This window comes from Mandrillus leucophaeus, unplaced genomic scaffold, assembly GCF_000951045.1.
Source record: "Mandrillus leucophaeus isolate KB7577 unplaced genomic scaffold, Mleu.le_1.0 Scaffold549, whole genome shotgun sequence".
Classification (NCBI taxonomy): Eukaryota; Metazoa; Chordata; class Mammalia; order Primates; family Cercopithecidae; genus Mandrillus; species Mandrillus leucophaeus.
Window position 1 is genome coordinate 784393 of NW_012105908.1, and position 18540 is coordinate 802932.

Sequence of the window (18540 nt, forward strand, 5' to 3'; positions counted from 1 at the left end):
TGTCCATATCTAATTGTAATAATTTTGAGGTAGGGCCACCTGCATTTAGTACAGCCAGTGGTAAAATCATTTGTGTTTCACATGAAACAATTAAAAAAGTGAAAGAGATATTTACAGACAGTTTCGGTAAAGTAATTAAGGAAAACAATGAGAATAAATCAAATATTTGCCAAACAAAAATTGTGGCAGGTCGTTACGAGGCATTGGATGATTCAGAGGATATTTTTCATAACTCTCTAGATAGTGATGAGTGTAGCATGCATTCACATAAGGTTTTTGCTGACATTCAAAGTGAAGAAATTTTACAACATAACCAAAATATGTCTGGATTGGAGCAAGTTTCTAAAGTGTCACCTTGTGATGTTAGTTTGGAAACTTCAGATATATGTAAATGTAGTATAGGGAAGTTTCCTAAGTCAGTCCCATCTACAAATATTTGTGGGATTTTTAGCACAGCAAGTGGAAAATCTGTCCAGGTATCAGATGCTTCATTACAAAAGGCAAGACAAGTGTTTTCTGAAATAAAAGATAGTACCAAGCAAGTCTGTTCCAAAGTATTGTTTAAAAGTAATGAACATTCAGACCAGCTCACAAGAGAAGAAAATACTACTATACATACTCCAAAACATTTAATATCATCCCAGAAAGACTTTTCATATAATGTGGTAAATTCATCTGTGTTCTCTGGATTTAGTACAGCAAGTGGAAAGCAAGTTTCCATTTCCGAAAGTTCCTTACACAAAGTTAAGGGAATGTTAGAGGAATTTGATATAATCAGAACTGAGCATAGTCTTCACTATTCACCTACATCTAGACAAAATGTATCAAAAATACTTCCTTGTGTTGATAAGAGAACCCCAGAGCACTGTGTAAACTCAGAAATGGAAAAAGCCTGCAGTAAAGAATTTAATTTATCAAATAACTTTAATGTTGAAGGTGGTTCTTCAGAAAATAATCACTCTATTAAAGTTTCTCCATCTCTCTCTCAATTTAAACAAGACAAACAACAGTTGGTATTAGGAACCAAAGTCTCACTTGTTGAGAACATTCATGTTTTGGGAAAAGAACAGGCTTCACCTGAAAATGTAAAAATGGAAATTGGTAAAACTGAAGCTTTTTCTGATGTTCCTGTGAAAACAAATATAGAAGTTTGTTCTACCTACTCCAAAGATTCAGAAAACTACTTTGAAACAGAAGCAGTAGAAATTGCTAAAGCTTTTATGGAAGATGGTGAACTGACAGATTCTGAACTGCCAAGTCATGCCACACACTCTCTTTTTACACGTCCTCAAAATGAGGAAATGGTTTTGTCAAATTCAAGAATTGGAAAAAGAAGAGGAGAGGCCCTTATCTCAGCGGGTAAGTGTTCGTTTTTACTTTTCATGTTGCCAATCACTATTTTTAAAGTGTTTATTCAGTAGACTTGGTATGCTAACAAGAATGTTATAAAGTAAGTATGTATTTTCAGCCATTTTTGCGTAGTTAGTTTGGGGGAGTATGGCTTGATATACAGATACACAGATTATCTGTGTACAGATTCTAACTGTTGGTATACAGATTCGATATCTCTGAATCTGTATGCCAGGAAATCATGTTTTAAGGGTCTCTTAATGTATTTTCAAAAGATTATTAGTATAATAATTGAGAAATTACTGTTAAAAAGTTTGAGTTTCTCTAGAAAATTTGAAACTCTTTTAACAAAACCTGCATAATACTAACTTAACTGTTTTCATATACATAGCAAGTTCAAATTCTGACTTATATGAACTTTAAAAGTTGCTTTCTGGTTATACCGTGTACTGGGTAATATATACTACTTAGTTATACTAGTTACATAGCTTCCGTTTCCTTATCTATAAAATGCAAATAACACCTTCCATGAGGGCTGGGTGTGGTCACACCTTGTAATCCCAGCACTTTGGGAAGCCCAGGTGGGTGGATCACCTGAGGTCAGGAGTTTGAGACCAGCCTGACCAACATGGTGAAACCCTGTCTTTACAAAAAATTAGCCAGGTGTGGTGGCGCACACCTATAATCTCAGCTACTCCAGAAGCTGAGGCAAGAGAATCACTGGAACCTGGGAGGCGGAGGTTGCAGTGAGCCGAGATCACACCACTGCTCTCCAGCCTGGGCAACAGAGCGACACTGTCTCAAAAAAAAAAAAAAAAAAAAAAAGTGTATTTAAAGCACTTAGTGAACTTGGCAGATAGTATGCAGAGAGTATTTAGTAAGTAAGGGTTGGCTTGCTCTTTTTTTTCATTTAGGAAGTGAGCTAAAAACAGTATTGTTAATAAATAGTATCTTGATCTTAATGTTATGTAGACTACTCTAACTTCCCTTTTAAATGTATATATATCTAACAACTTAGTTCAACTACAGTCATGTGTCATTTGACAGGGATATATGTTCTGAGAAATACGTTGTTAGATTTCATCATTGTGGGAACATCATAGAGTATATTTACACAAACCTAGGTGGTATAGCCTAGTATACACCTAGGCTATATGGTATAGCTTATTGCTCCTGGGCTGCAAACCTATACAGCATGTTACTGTCCTGAATGCTGTAGGCAATTGTAACACAATGGTAAGCATTTGTGTATGTGAACATAGAAAAGGTACAGTAAAAATACAGTATTAAAATCTTATGGGGCTGGGCGCAGTGGCTTATGCCTGTAATCCCAGCACTTTGGGAGGCCGAGGCAGGCAGATCACCTGAGGTCAGGAGTTTAAGACCAGCCTGGCCAACATGGTGAAACCTCATCTCTACTAAAAATATAAAAATTAGCTGGGCGTGGTGGCACACACCTGTAATCCCAGCTACTAGGGAAGTTGAGGCAGGAGAATCACTTGAACCCTGGAGGCAGAGCTGGGCAACAGAGCAAGACTCCATCTCAAAAAAAAAAAAAAAAAAAAAATTTATGGGACCACTATTAAGGTCTTACAGGATGACCATTGCATATATGGTCTGTTGTTGACCAAAATGGCATTATGTGGCAAATGACTATATTAGGTTAACCTAATGCATACCTATATTAGATATGTATTTGGTTTTGTTTTTTTGTGTATTTTTTTCTGTTAGTGTATCTGGTAATAATCTTAAATAATTGAATCTGTTGGTTAGTTACAATTAAAGCAAATGCCAAAACTCCAACATTACAGTGGATAATCTTAAATAACTGTTTCCTTTTTAAAAAACCTATAACTCATAAAAATATTTTAGTTATTAGAATTCTTCCTGTCTAGACCTCACATATTACAGAGAGACACTGAAGTCGGTCTCCTCATTCAAAAAGTGTCTTTTGCCCCTAAGTCATTCTGGTGGATACAGATTTACTTAAGTGTTATCCAGGTCACATTCAATATAGGGTTTACTTTATGGACAAAGTAGTAAGTTTATAATACTTAAACTGTTTGCTGTCCTTTAGTGTGAAATCCTGAAGTGTACATGCTTAAACATGTTTGTAATTCTTTTGTGGAAAATAATGGCTTTATTTATAGCAACCCATTCTGTTCTTGTGCATACTGAAGTGTATTGACCTTCTGCCTAGGGGAAAAAAAACAATAACTCAGACTTGTAAATGCTTTCAATGGTGTTTCTGTTTCATATAAGTATATAGCTTAGCCAGCTTCTGGTTACTGGAACAGTACAGGTCACTGTTAAGCAATTAAACCACTTTTATAATAATCTAACACCTGCTAACGCCTTGCATGGACATTTTTACTTATTAAATTATACAAATTTATTCCCTGTAATAAAGCATCAAGAAGCAAAGTACCTGTTATCATATGTTATCTCAGCATGACATGGAAATGCCTACCTTGAATTATGGTTTAATCTTACCCTCTTAGCCTCTGTAGAACTTTTAAATAAGAATTGTTTCTATTACTAGTACTTTAATGTAATTTGGTAATTTTAAAAAGCCTCTTAACTCTAATTCAAGGATCTACGTAATAAATTCCTCCTTCAGTTTAATGGCTGCCCCCACTCCCCGCCTGCTGCAAAAAAAAAAAAAAAAAAACAGAAAAAAAAAGAAAAAAAGTTTATTTGAAGAAATTTTGTTAGACCTTATTGCCAGTAAACCTAGAGTTATATTCAGTGTCAGTTTTTCAAAAGTAGCTTGTCTGTGGTATCTGGTAGCATCTGTTTATCCCTAGACCCTATTCAATAGTGGTGTTTTAAAGTGGTCAAAACAGAACAAAAATGTAATTGACATTGAAAACTGACTTTTCTCTTTCGAAGATTAGGTCACTATTTGTTGTATGTATTTTTGTTTAACATTTAAAGAGTCAATACTTTAGCTTTAAAAAAAATGGACTGTAGTCTTTTGAGAAATAAAACTGATATTATTTGCTTTAAAAACATACATGAAATATTTCTTTTTAGGAGAACCCCCAATCAAAAGAAACTTGTTAAATGAATTTGACAGGATAATAGAAAATCAAGAAAAATCCCTAAAGCCTTCAAAAAGCACTCCAGATGGTAAAATTTGCTTTTTATTTGTATCTTTTCTCCTTCTATAGGTATGGTATATAATATTCTTAGTTATTTTTCTCAGTTCTTTTGGATGTGTATTTTGGAAAATATTTTACAGTGTGGTTTAATTGTTAAATTTGTATCTTATTATTAAGTGGACTTTTCCTTTATAATATCTAGTATGATGCTGAAGTAATTGGGAAGCATGAAATGATGATAAAATAATGACTTTTTTATTTTTAAAAAGCTGTAAAAATTTAGTAAAAAGGTAGTGTAATATTTAAAGCTTAGGTTTTGGAGTCCAGTCAGACTTTTTGGTCTCCAGCATTACAGCAAAATCCATCTTTCCTAAATAACACAATGATTTCTATGGTACCAAATCCAGTGGACATTTCTCAGTCCTCATTTGACTATCTTTCAGCTGCATTTGACATAGTTATCAGTCTTCTCCAGACCACCACATTCTCTTGGTTCTCCTCCTACATTGCCACTCTTTTTCTGTCTTCTTTGCCTGTTCTTCCTTATTCTAGGCAGCAGTGCCCCACGGCTCAGTCCTTACATCTCTTCTCCATCTAAATTTCATTGTCTGCCAGTTATAACTGCAGCCTTAACCTGTCCCTGAACTCCAGACTCATTCATTTGCCTGCTTAATACATCTTGACTTGCATTGCTAATATGCATCTCAAAGTTAACATGTAACCAGTGCTGAACTCCTGACTCTATTCCTGCTCCAAACCTACTTTTTAAGTTGTCTTTCGTTTCTCAACAAGGGGCAGTACCACTCTTAATGTTTCAGTCTTTTGTTTCCTCATACTTTATACCAGCCCATCAACAAGTTCTGTAGGTTCTGCCATCAAAAATGTAACAAGAATTTGATCATTTCTTTCCGCCTGTACCCCCACCACTGTCATTAAGCCACTATCATAGCTTCTAGTTGATCTCCCTGCTTTTGCCCCTTTTCTTCAGGCTGTTCTCAACACTGCAACCAGAGTCATCCTCAACCAGAGTCATCCTGACACAATGGTCAGATCATGTTAGTTGGCTGCTTAAAACTCTCTGGCACCTGTCTCATTTAGGCTGAAATCCAAAGTTCTTACCATGGAATGCTTGAAAATATGACATGTGTAACTATTGTTCATTATATATATTTGGTTTCTAAGTTTGGATAGGAAGAGTTCATATAGTGAAGGATAATTATATTAAAGACGCTTAGTTCTGAAACACATAGGGTAAATCCCACAAGAAGTAGGAACATCTGGAATTTTCTAACTCATCTCCCATTAGTGATAGAAATTTGAAAGTTACAAACACAGGATGGTTTGAATGTCCAGAAAACTGTTTATTTCTGTTTTTTTGTTTGTGTTTTTGTTTTTCATCCAACTTGTTCTCCAACCTTTAGTGTGCACAAGAATTCTGAAGAGAGTTGAAAATTAAAACAATGTTTACTGGTTTGTTTTTTTTTTTTTTCTGAGATGTATAAGTAATTGGTAGGGTAATTTTTACTGTATTATTACTTGATAAGCTGTCTTTAGAGGCTGTATAAGATGTAACTCCTCTCAAGGTATTGAAAGAATGGCATTAGGTAGTATAAGGCACATAGACAAATCGTGTGTTTCTGAAGGAATTGGTTTTGACATAATCCTACAAAGAAGTAAATGGAAGATGTATTCTAACAGTGCTACTGTTGCATGAAATATAACTTGCTTGTGGAATTATTTTGAGCCAGTAGATACTCACTCTTTATTTGATCCTCATATTTTTTATTTTTATTTTTTTGAGATGGAGTTTTGCTCTTGTTGCCCAGGCTGGAGTGCAGTGACATGATCTCAGCTGACCTCTACTTCCACCTCCTGGGTTCAAGAGATTCTCCTGCCTCAGCCTCCCGAGTAGCTGGGATTACAGGTGTGTGTCACCACACCTGGCTAATTTTTATATTGTCAGTAGAGAAGGGGTTTCGCCATGTTGGCTAGGCTAGTCTTGAACTCCTGACCTCAGGTGATCCACCTGCCTTGGCCTCCCAAAGTGCTGGGATTACAGAAGTGAGCCACTGTGCCCAATCGAGGACATATATACTCTTATTACTGAGGACCCAAAAGAGCATTTATGTGGAATGTATCTATTGATATTTACCATATTAGAAATGTAAATTGATTAATGTTAAAATTTGTAATATTATGCATTGGTCATTTGGAAGATATGAGTTCACTGAGTTATGTGGATCTTCTGAAAGTTGACAGTTTTATTATGCAGTATTAAACAATCACTTTCATTGATGCCATTACTGATCAGAAAAGTTTAAGTAGTGGAAACCTGTCAAGCTTACAAAGCTGGATACAAGCTTCCCAAAAATTCTAATTTTCATCTAAAAGCTTGAATTTTTCCCCTGGCAATAAGTATTGTCACTTATTTTTCTTGTAGTTGACAAGCTTATTTTTGTTCATTTTTGAAAAGACGTCTACCAAATACCCAAGTCTGAATAACTATAGTTTGTTGGTTATTCTTTCAAGTAAAAGGTATTTCATGAAAAAAAAGCTAGTACAGCTCACAACTCCATCATTTAAGTGTATTTTCTTGAGAAACGCACTGAAGTATGCAATCATAATACACCAACAGTACAAATATCAACAGTGAAAAGGACATACATAACATCTTACTAATAAGACAGTTTTGACAGCTTGGATTCCCTAAAATGGTTGTAGGTACCTCACAGTCAGGATTCCACCGATTATTTCTTGAGAATCATTGTCCTATAGTATATACATAATAACCTGAATTTACAATGTCAGTATTAACTACTGACAATAAAACTACTAGGAAAATGTAAGAATTCTTTGCAGTTTTTGTCCTTAGAGTATATAGGTTGAGTATCTCTATCTGAAATGCTTGGGACCAGGACTATTTCAGATTTCAGATTTTTTCAGATTTTAAAATGCTTACATATACAATACATAATGAGATATCTGGGGATAGGACTCAAGTCTAAACATGAAATTTATTTAAGTTTCATAAACCTTATACATATAACTTAAGTGTAATTTTATACAATATTTTAAATAATTTTTGCATGAGACAGTTTAAACTGTAACCTGTCACATGAGGTCAGATGTGGAATTTTCTACTGGCCTCATGTTGGCATTCAAAAAGTTTCAGATTTGGGAGCATTTTGGATTTTCAGGTTAGGGATACTCAACCCATATATTATTAAGGATGTGTAGTCAAAATACCGTGTTCAAATGTCACTCAAAATAATTCTTCTGGATGTGGTTACCAATTTGATAGTTAGGTTAGATTCCTTTTTTTCCATTTGTTTTCAATTTTAGGATTCGTCTTTTCTTATTTAATTTTATATTTGAATAAATAAAACATGACATAGTTCATTCATCAGAACTACAAAAAGGTATACTTAGAGTTTTTATTCACCCACCTCTTGCTTTCTGTAGGTAATCTTTTTTAGTGTTTTTTTTTTCAAGATTCTTTTTAATAAAAATAAGCAAATACATACATATATATTCTCATTACCCTTTCTTACTCAAAAGGTACAGTATATACACCATTTTCCACCTTGTTTATTGGTTGTTGTTTACTTAAGAATTATTTGGAGATAACTCCTTAATGAGTATATAGAGATCTTCCTCATTCTTTTTTATGGTTACATAGTAGTTGATCATCTGGCTGTATCAGTGTATCCTAGTTTATTCAACCAATTTCCAACTAGTGGACTTATTGAAAATTAGGTACAAGTTACACACTGAGAATGAACAATATCTAAAGCTTAGCTTTTAAACCTTCAAAGACTAAATTTTAAATTTTGCATTTGCATCAGAAATTAGCTAACACCTTTGAGTTATGATGGTTAACATCAGCTGACTAAATGTATACTGATTTCTGTTGTATGCTTGTACTGTGAGTTATTTGGTGCATAGTCACTATCAATTTGTGAATCAGCAATTTATTTTCATAGTTATCATTTATTGAACATCCATTCACTGAAAATTTTGAAGTCTGTAATTGTCTCAAATTTTTTGTGTAAGTACAGGAACATGGATATTCTCTTAGATTTTAACTAATATGTAATATAAAATAATTGTTTCCTAGGCACAATAAAAGATCGAAGATTGTTTATGCATCACGTTTCTTTAGAGCCGATTACCTGTGTACCCTTTTGGTAAGGCATGTTTAAATTTTTCTAAATTCTAATATAGTATGAGAAAAGTCTCATTTTTATAAATTAACATTTCTAAAAATAATGACACTAATATTAAGAAGTTAACATTTCCCTTTTTGAAAGCCTGCATCAGGATGAAATAATTCTGTACTTTGGTATTATTTTATAGTGCTGTTCATATCATTATTTTATTTTTTAGTTTTATGACAGCTTTTGTAAAGTAGACAGATTTTATTCTAATTTTATTGATGAATTACTAAGGTTGGAAGGAATTAAGGAAATTGCTCGAAGTCAATTAACAAAAAGATTGCAAATATTAAAAATATTCTTTTACCTCTCCTCTCTAAACTTTTCGAAAAGTACTAAGATAATTTTTTTAATGTGTAATTCCCAAGGACAATGACCAGAAGAAACAACAACAAAAGTTTGGAAACCAAAAACATGAAGGATTTAGTAAGCATGGGAAAGCTAAAACCTGACACTAGAGCAAACAGAGATGCTTTCCCCTAAAAACCTGAGAAAGATTCAAATTGGCAGCAACATGTACTTCTGAAGGTGAAGTAGAATAGGAAGATTAGTTGAAATTCTTTTTAAGAAATGTCTGTATTTCCTCCCCCACTGCAAATAGGCGGTTATCCTTCTTCCTCCAGGAAATCAGACATTTGTTTTTTGAAAAAGATGAATTGAGAGGATTCTGAACTGAAGGTGGGCTGGAGGGAGGAGACACAAGGCACAATTGAGGGGAAGATACTAAAATGAAACATCAGATACAAATCTGTATGTCAAGCAGTGAGACCTAGCTCCTTCCCACACTTGGTTCCCGAATGCTGGCAGGCAGGCCCTTTAGGCATGAGAATGGAAGATTTTTTTTTTCTGGGGAATATGCCTGACCCAATAGAAAAGACCAAAAAATACTGACAGTTGAGGATACTCAGATGAAATAGTATAGCCAGTCATCAGACCATGAAGCTTAACTGTTGACATGCATAGAGCTTCCAGGAAGCTATTAAGTGCTTCACATTTAAATAAGAAAAGATAGTCAAAGATAACTAGTCATTGGAAGAAAGCTACTATGAAACATAGTCACCAAAGTACAAAATCCATAGCAGAAAGGAACCTAGAGGAAATAGACTCTGAAAACTTCATAAAAACCTACTAATATTCTCAGGTAAGAAAAGAAAAAACAGCCATAAAATAATAACAAGTTGCTATAAAAATCTCTTAGAAATTAAAAATATGATAGCACAAATAAATTAGTAGAAATAATGGAAGATAAGAATCATGAAAGTTCCCAGAATATAGAATAAAATGAAAAAAGGTATGAAAAGTTAATCCTGTGGGTCTATCATCTGAAAATACAGAGTTTGAGAAGGAAGGCACAGAAGAGAAATTTTAAAAAGAAATTTTAAAAGAAATAAATAATTTAAAAAGTTTTACTAGTACTGAAGGACATGAGTTTCCTTAATTAAAGGGGCCCACTGAGTGAACACACAAGTAAAAGTGACCCACAGTAAGGCACATCCCTGTGAATTTTTAGAATAATAGAGGCAGACAGGAACCTTAAATTCATTAGAGGACCAAGAAGTTAGGTTTCAAATTGTTTCAAGTCATAATAGTATGAATTCTCTTATTATCAACGATGGAATCTAGAAGAACGTAGATCTTATATAATACAGAGCAGTGCCTTCAAATAACTAAGAGAAAATGATTTCCAACCTAGAATCTGAATTAAATGTGAGGGTAGACATTTTTCAGATGTGAAGTACTAAAAGATCTCTTGTGTGCTTTTCTCAGGAAACTAACCAAAACAAATGCATAAACCAAGAAGGAGGAAGGTATAGGACTTAAGAAACAAGAATTCAACATAGAAGAGAGGCAAAGGGAGCTCTCAGGATGATATTGAAGGGAGATCCCAGAGTAGGTGTGTTGCTAAGTCTAGAAAGGCAGCTAGACTGCTCTGGAACTGAAGAAGATAAGAGACTTTGGAAGAGTTTGCCTTCAAGATGAAAATAAAGCAGTACCTGCATGTTTTAATGTATTAGGAAACTTCTTGGTGAAGATGGTGAATTGAGACCAGGCACAGTGGCTCACGCTTGTAATCCAGCACGTTGGGAGGCTGAGGTGGGTGGATCACTTGAGGCCAGGAGTTCGAGACCAGCCTGGCCAACATGGTAAAATCCCATCTCTACTGAAAATACAAAAATTAGCCAGGCATGGTGGCACACGCCTGTAATCCCAGCTACTCCGGAGGCTGAGGCACGAGAACCGCTTGAACCTTTGAGGTGGAGGTTGTGGTGAGATTGCACCACTGCACTTTAGCCTGGGTGAGACTCTGTCTCAAAAAAAAAAAAAAAAAAAAAAGATGAATTGAACATACTCATCTCCCTTCTTTGCCCTCCAAACTTTTACCAAAACATCATTGAAGAAACTTACACACACACAAAAATCAAGGAAAATAGGAAATAACAAAGTAACTAAATTTCTCAAAGCACGCAGAAGGAAACTGAATAGAAGCTGATGGTGGGGACAGCAGAGAACCAACGATTTTACACTCAGGTCTCAAAAGCTTAGGAATTGGTGGCTTCATGGGTGGTGCAGAAGGAGGAAGCCAAAATGGGATAAGTTGAAATTATGTTTAAGAAGCAGTACTCGCCGGGTATGGTGGCTCACGTGGTGGATCACCTGAGGTCAGGAGTTCGAGACCAGTCTGGCCAACATGGTGAAACCCCATCTTTGTTAAAAATGCAAAAATTAGCCGGGCATGGTGGCGTGCCCCTGTAATCCCAGCTACTCAGGAGGCTGAGGTGGGAGAACTACTTGAACCCAGCAGGTGGAAGCTGCAGTGAGCCAAGATTGCGCCACTGCACTCTAGCCTGGATGACAGAGCAAGACCCCATATCCAGCAGCAATATTCATGAAGCTGGGCAACTGTCTCCTGCCTGCTCGATCAAAAGACCAGAGGCTTATTCTCCAGAGAGGATACAGTAGAGGGTGAACACACTAGGCACAGTTGAAGGCAGGAGTAACTACTTGAAAGCAAGAAAAAGTTAATATGTGCATATTGAATGTTGGGGGTCACCCCTCACCAAGCCCTTTTCCGCCACTCAGCTTCCAGAATATAGATAGCTAAGTTTTCACTATTGGAAGTTTCTATTTAATCAGGCTACTGTGTAGCTTGCGGTCAAGTTCATCTTTGTACCAAGTGCTTCCAAACAGCCTTTTGGTCCCTCACTTTTAAGTATGAACAGACATCCAAAGATTATGAGACATCAGAAAAAGCAAAAATAAAATACCCAAAAACAAATTAATGAAAGTAACTTAGAAGAAACATTATTCAAGAAGAAAAGGTTTTTTAAAAACTTTAATTTGTGAATGGAATAAAAAGAGGTTTATATATATAGCTAAGAGTTTAGATGTGAATAAACAATAGGTACATAGAAAATAAGCAGATTTTAAAAATTACCTCGAGAAAGCAAAAGTTGTAAAGGATATATACTATTTATATACTACACATTAATACTACACATACTTTATACTGACTTAGCCATAATGTAAATGTTGAACATTGATAGTGAGAGGTGAAGCTGGCTGGCTTCTGGGTCAGGTGAGGACTTGGAGAACTTTTCTGTCTAGCTAAAGGATTGTGAATACACCAATCAGCGCTGTGTCTAGCTAAAGGTTTGTAAATGCACCAAACAGCACTCTGTAAAAAACCACACCAATCAGCCGTCTGTGTCTAGCTAAAGGTTTGTAAATGCACCAGTCAGCACTGTGTAAAACAGACCAATCAGCACTCTGTAGAATGGACCAATCAGCAGGACGTGGGCAGGGCCAAATAAGGGAATAAAAGCTGGCCACCCAAGCCAGCCCCAGCAACCCTCTCGGGTCCCCTTTCACGCTGTGGAAGCTTTGTTCTTTCTCTTGGCAATAAATCTTGCTGCTGCTCACTCTTTAGGTCCGCACTACCTTTATGAGCTGTAGCACTCACTGTGTAGGTCTGTGGCTTCACTCCTGAAGTCAAGCAAGACCACGAACCCACCAGAAAGAAGAAACTCCGGACACATCTGAACATCAGAAGGAACAAACTCCGGACACACCATCTTTAAGAACTGTAACACCCATCGTGAGGGTCTGTGGCTTCATTCTTGAAGTTAGTGAGACCAAGAACCCACCGGAAGGAGCCAATTCCAGACACAATAGAATCAAATACGTAATTTAGGAAGATGAAAGGCAAGAGTGTGTGTGTAGTAAAGTAGACGTTGTGTTGACAGAGCTAAATTTTCATTTTCTATAGAGGTGCTTCAAGGGAAAAAGTCAAGAAGAAACTTCAGTTAGACATGTAAATATAAAATCATCTAAAATTGTTTAAAGTAGTTGCAAAATTTTTTCTAGCTGATAATTTTTAAGCCTAAAAATATTGAAATTATTTTAATGTTACCGTTTATTTTATTTTATTTATTTTATTTTTTTGATATGGAGTCTCACTCTGTCGCCCAGGCTGGAGTGCAGTGGCATGATCTTGGCTCACTGCAGCCACCGCCTCCCAGGTTCATGGCGACCCTCCTGCCTCAGCCTCCCAAGTAGCTGGGATTACATGCGCGTGCCACCACTCCTGGCTAATTTTTTGTATTTTTAGTAGAGACGGGGTTTCATCGTGTTATCCAGGATGGTCTCAATCTCCTGGTCTCAATCTCCTGACCTCATGATCCGCCCACCTTGGCCTCCCAAGGTGCTGGGATTACAGACATGAGCCACTGCACCAGGCCTAATGTTACCTTTTCAAAAACACCTGCTTGTGGAGTTGTTGAAGTCACTGAGTTGTATTTCTGGAATGTGTTTTTTAGCAGGCTGCACATACATATGTAGAAAGCCAGGTGATTTTTTTTTTTTCATTTCTTTTTTATCAAACAGTTGTATTAAATAAGAAAGGAAATACCTAGTTATTTACCTGTGTATTAGCCTAATTTATGTGTAAAATGGGAGAATAGTTTGATGTATTTAGCAAACATTTGTTAAAGTACCTGCTCAAACTACCTAGTATATACTATAGTGGTGGATATAAAGATAAATAAGTCTAACTCAAATTGCTAGCCTGGGAACCAGACGTGAAAGCAAGAATTATAATGTAATATAAATTCTAAAATAGATGTAAAAAAGTGATGTAAGAACATAGAAAAATTGTCAGCTAATTACATGACAGAAAGCTCAATGGGAAAAGTACTTCAGACAGAATGTAAAGAATGCTTGGTTAAAGAGGGCATTCCAAATCATGGAATTTGGTTGGGGGACAGAGGGAAACAAAAAGAAATGGGGAGGTTAGGACCAAATGGGAAGCTTCCTGTATGTCATTTCTGATAAGTTGAAACCTAGATAGGTGATAGGCTGTCTTTGGAAGTTTCTGACAAGAGGAACAAAATAAGATTGGTGTTTTAGAAGTAGATAGACCAAAGCAAAACTGTTGCAAGGAGATTAGTAAGGAAGTACAGGTCTTAACCTAGCAAAGGAGGTAGAGTAGAGGGTAGAGAATGATTAAGAGATAAATTCAGTAGATTTGGCCAGATAGTGATAAGCTGAGACTGGCAAATTATTTCCAATTACATTTAAATAGACATCTTGAGCATAACCTAAAAGACAAACTCCTTATACTAAAAATATTCTGAATATTTAAAAAGAAAGGATTAAAAGAGATCAATCAGTAGAAGTTTGGGGATAGAAGGTTTATTCACTCTTGTGCATTAGATCTCATCTAGATCACCTGTTTGAAGAAATCAGTCCAATTGTCTTCTCTCTCTCCTGCATCATTGATTTTTTCCTAATAGATTGTTCTCATCACCCTAAGCAGTTGTTGTACATCTCACCTCTTAAAAAGAAGAGCCTTTCTAAACTAATCTCACCAGTCCATTTTCTTGCTTCTCTTAAAGCCCAACTCATTAGAATTGACCCTACTCTTTTCACTTCATCTCTTTGAGTACTCTCCTGAACCCACTCCAGTCAGTCCTTTCAGTGGAACTGGTCCCCCTGCTTACCTCCCTGCTCCTCAATATACAATGAATTCTCATCAAAGAAGCCAGGGGATCCTTTTAAACATAAGACAGATTATGTCATTTCTTTACTCAGAACTATTCCATGGTGTGCCATCTCAGAGTAGAGACTAAAAGCCCTTGTCATGGTGTGCAGATTCTTGATGATCTGGCTGCTTTGCTATTTTTCCAGTATCACCTTCTAATGTTCCCCTTGTTTTCCTTGCTCCAGGCACACTTATGTCTAGGCCAATTGACATATTTGTCTATCTGTTTTCTTCCATTGAGATGTACATGCAAAAACAAAATTTTGTTAACTGTGTTCCTCAGCAAAACAATGTCTGGCACCTGGTAGGAATTCATTAAATAGTTGATGGATAGATGAATGGATAACTAAAGGAATAACTTCAAGTTCCAGGTGTCCAGGGTTTGGTAAAAGGAAATCTGGGGTTTTCAGCAAGATGTCAAGTATTAAGAAGAGCATGTATGCTGAGAAAGGTGATTACTTTTGGACATATTGAGTTTGAAATGAGTGTGAAACATCAAGGTACAGATGTCTGATGCTATACGTAGTGTAAAATGTAGGAACAACCCTAGGGGAAAAGTCGAGCATGAGGATAAAGGATATTTTCATTGTTAGGTGATAATTTAAGCAATGGAAATGACTCACATTAGTGAGGGAAAGTGTCTAAGGAAGACATCCAACTTTGGAGACTTTTTTTAGGAATCAGGAAGAGGTAAAACCAGTAAAAGATGAAAGAGGTACAGTGATGGTGAGAAATTTAAAAGAAGGAAAATGTAAACCATTATAGCTGTCAGGAAAGTTGAGTAGAGTGAGTTTGTATGTATCTCATGTGCATCTGGGAGGTCATTAACAACTTTATTGAGAACAGTTTCTGTAGAGTAGTGGGAGAAATGAGAGTTTATTGAGTAGAAATTGAGGAAGTGAAAATAGCTACATTACCTATTGAAGAAGGTTGACCGTGGAGTATAGGTAACAGTGAGTATTAGCTTGAGGCAGAGATAAAGGCGAGTGAGAAAATAAGAGTTTTAAAGGTAGGCAAGACTTTTGGGCTAAATGAAAAGGACACTTTTAAAAAGGTATACATAGGTAGAAGAGAGAAAAGAGAGTGAGGCAGGATAATTGAAAGAGGGGGTCTCCTGTGGAGACTGAGGTATTAGGCGGGGTAGAGAGTTCAGGTGAAGATGTGAAGGTGAGAGAAGAGGATGTGTAGACATTTCCCTGGTGAAGGAGGTAAGCAGTACTATGATGGAATTGGAGGGGACACACTGAGAGGGTCCACAGTTCACAGACTCTCTTCTATTATGTGTTATGTGAGGTAGATTGTAAAGTCAAAGGCTAGGAATGAGTGTGAGAAACGGTTATAGCCTTGAAAAGTGGTATTGTTTTGGAATGGCAACCATGATGAATGCAAAACAGTTACCAGAATAGGATCACCATGTAGCAAATGAGGGTCCGCAGAAAAGGCATATTCCTAAATATTTGTATGTGTACTAGTCAATAAACTTAAATATTTTCTCCCCATTGAAGCACAACTAAGGAACGTCAAGAGATACAGAATCCAAATTTTACTGCACCTGGTCAAGAATTTCTGTCTAAATCTCATTTGTATGAACATCTGACTTTGGAAAAATCTTCAAGCAATTTAGCAGTTTCAGGACATCCATTTTATCAAGTTTCTGCTACAAGAAATGAAAAAATGAGACACTTGATTACTACAGGCAAACCAACCAAAGTCTTTATTCCACCTTTTAAAACTAAATCACATTTTCACAGAGATGAACAGTGTGTTAGGAATATTAACTTGGAGGAAAACAAACAAAAACAAAACATTGATGGACATGGCTCTGGTGATAGTAAAAATAAGATTAATGACAATGAGATTCATCATTTTAACAAAAACAACTCCAATCAAGCAGCAACTGTAATTTTCACAAAGTGTGAAGAAGAACCTTTAGGTATTGTATGACAATTTGTGTGATGAATTTTTGCCTTTCAGTTAGATATTTCCCTTATTAAATAATGTCCTGATGGTTTTCCATCTTTGGTGGTGATACTTTTAAAACCCTTTTTAATGCTTTAGATTTTCTAAATCCAAAGATTAGGTTTAAATTATTCTAATGTTTCTTTCAAAGATAACTACTTGTGGACTTGTTAAAAAAAAATTAGACACACAATCTAGGACTGCTGTTACTGGAATATATTTTCTATCATACTACTAATTTTCTTTTAAAAATGAGATAAAAATAGGGCCGGGATGCCTATAATCCCAGCATTTTGGGAGACCAAGGCAGGCGGATCACCTGAGGTCAGGAGTTCAAGGCCAGCCTGGCCAACATGGTGAAACCCCGTCTCTACTAAAAATACAAAAAAAAAAAAAAAATCAGCTGGCATGGTGGCGGGCACCTGTAATCCCAGCTACTTGGGAGGGTGACACAGGAGAATCCCTTGAACTCGGGAGGCAGAGGTTGCAGTGTGCTGAGATCGTGGCATTGTACTCCAGACTAGGCAACAAGTGAAAAACTCCGTCTCAAAAAGAGATAAAAATAGTAAAGATATTTATGTTTATACAGCTTTACAAGTTGAAACATCCTTTCATTTATGAAGAATTAAAAGGATTACCCTTTTTAGAGAAAAGGAAAGCATGTAAACTTCAAGGAAATTGATATGTATAATTTTATAAAGCAGGGAGTTGGGGTTTTTTTTTCTTGAGATGGAGTTTTGCTCTTGTTGCCCAGGCTGGAGTGCAGTGGTGCGACCTCAGCTCACTGCAACCTCCACCTCCCGGATTCAAGTGATTCTCCTGCCTCAGCCTCCCGAGTAGCTGGGATTACAGGCATGTGCCGCCACACCCGGCAACTTGTGTATTTTTTTTTTTTTTAAAGTAGGGACGGGATTTCCCCATTTTGGTCAGGCTGGTCTTGACCTCCCGACTTCAGGTGATCTGCCCACCTCAGCCTCCCAAAGTGCTGGAATTACAGGCCCAAGCCACTGTGCCCTGCCAGGGGTTATGGTTTTTAAGTTTCAATTTTATTTTTGCTAAGTATTTATTCTTTAATAGATTTAATTACAAGTCTTCAGAATGCCAGAGATATACAGGATATGCGAATTAAGAAGAAACAAAGGCAACGCATCTTTCCACAACCAGGCAGTCTGTATCTTGCAAAAACATCCACTCTGCCTCGAATCTCTCTGAAAGCAGCAGTAGGAGGCCAAGTTCCCTCTGCCTGTTCTCATAAACAGGTATGTGTTTGTCTACAATACTGATGGCTTTTATGACAGAGTGTAATTTTGTTTCATTAACTAGTATCTACAAATGGCTTTGTTTAAAGAATGAACACATTAGTGCAGGAATGGATGGATGAAATCATCATATTTCCTAATTAGCCTACAGTGGCAGCCTCTGGCCCCTTGCTAGGCCTTCCTCATCCTACTAAAGTGATCTGTGCTTCCAAATTACTATTTCTTTTCCCCCTTCAAATCTTACTTTATCATTGTAAATGCTTTCAGCTAGGTGTTAGAGAAAAGTAGTTTTAGTGATATTCAAATATGAATAACTGATAGCCCTGAATCTTCTATGAGCTATTTATATTTTCAAAAGAGGATTCTCCTTAAGCCAGTACTATCTAGTAGAATTTTAGGCAGTGGAGAGGTGAAAATAATATTGATGACATTAATGGCTAACTTTGAGCATTTTCTAGGTGTGAGGTGCTCTTCTAAGCACTTCACACGCATTAAGTGTATCTTGCTTAATCCTTACAGTCACCTTGAAAGAAAGACACTGTTATTTTGTTTCCATTTTGCAAATAAGAGAACTGAAGCATAGAGAGGGTTAAATAACTGCCCCAGAGTCACTT

At 36.4% G+C, this 18540-nt stretch overlaps 1 protein-coding gene across 1 annotated transcript in view; it reads left to right on the top strand.

Annotated features, from left to right (window-relative positions):
* The window catches only part of BRCA2 (breast cancer 2, early onset), an 87072-nt gene that overhangs the window by 26199 nt on the left and 42333 nt on the right, over window positions 1–18540 (top strand). The window contains exons 12-16 of the mRNA XM_011997808.1: window positions 30–1359; window positions 4387–4482; window positions 8572–8641; window positions 16214–16641; window positions 17745–17926. Of these exons, the coding sequence (XP_011853198.1) occupies window positions 30–1359; window positions 4387–4482; window positions 8572–8641; window positions 16214–16641; window positions 17745–17926 (2106 nt within the window). The remainder of the gene's footprint in view (window positions 1–29; window positions 1360–4386; window positions 4483–8571; window positions 8642–16213; window positions 16642–17744; window positions 17927–18540) is intronic.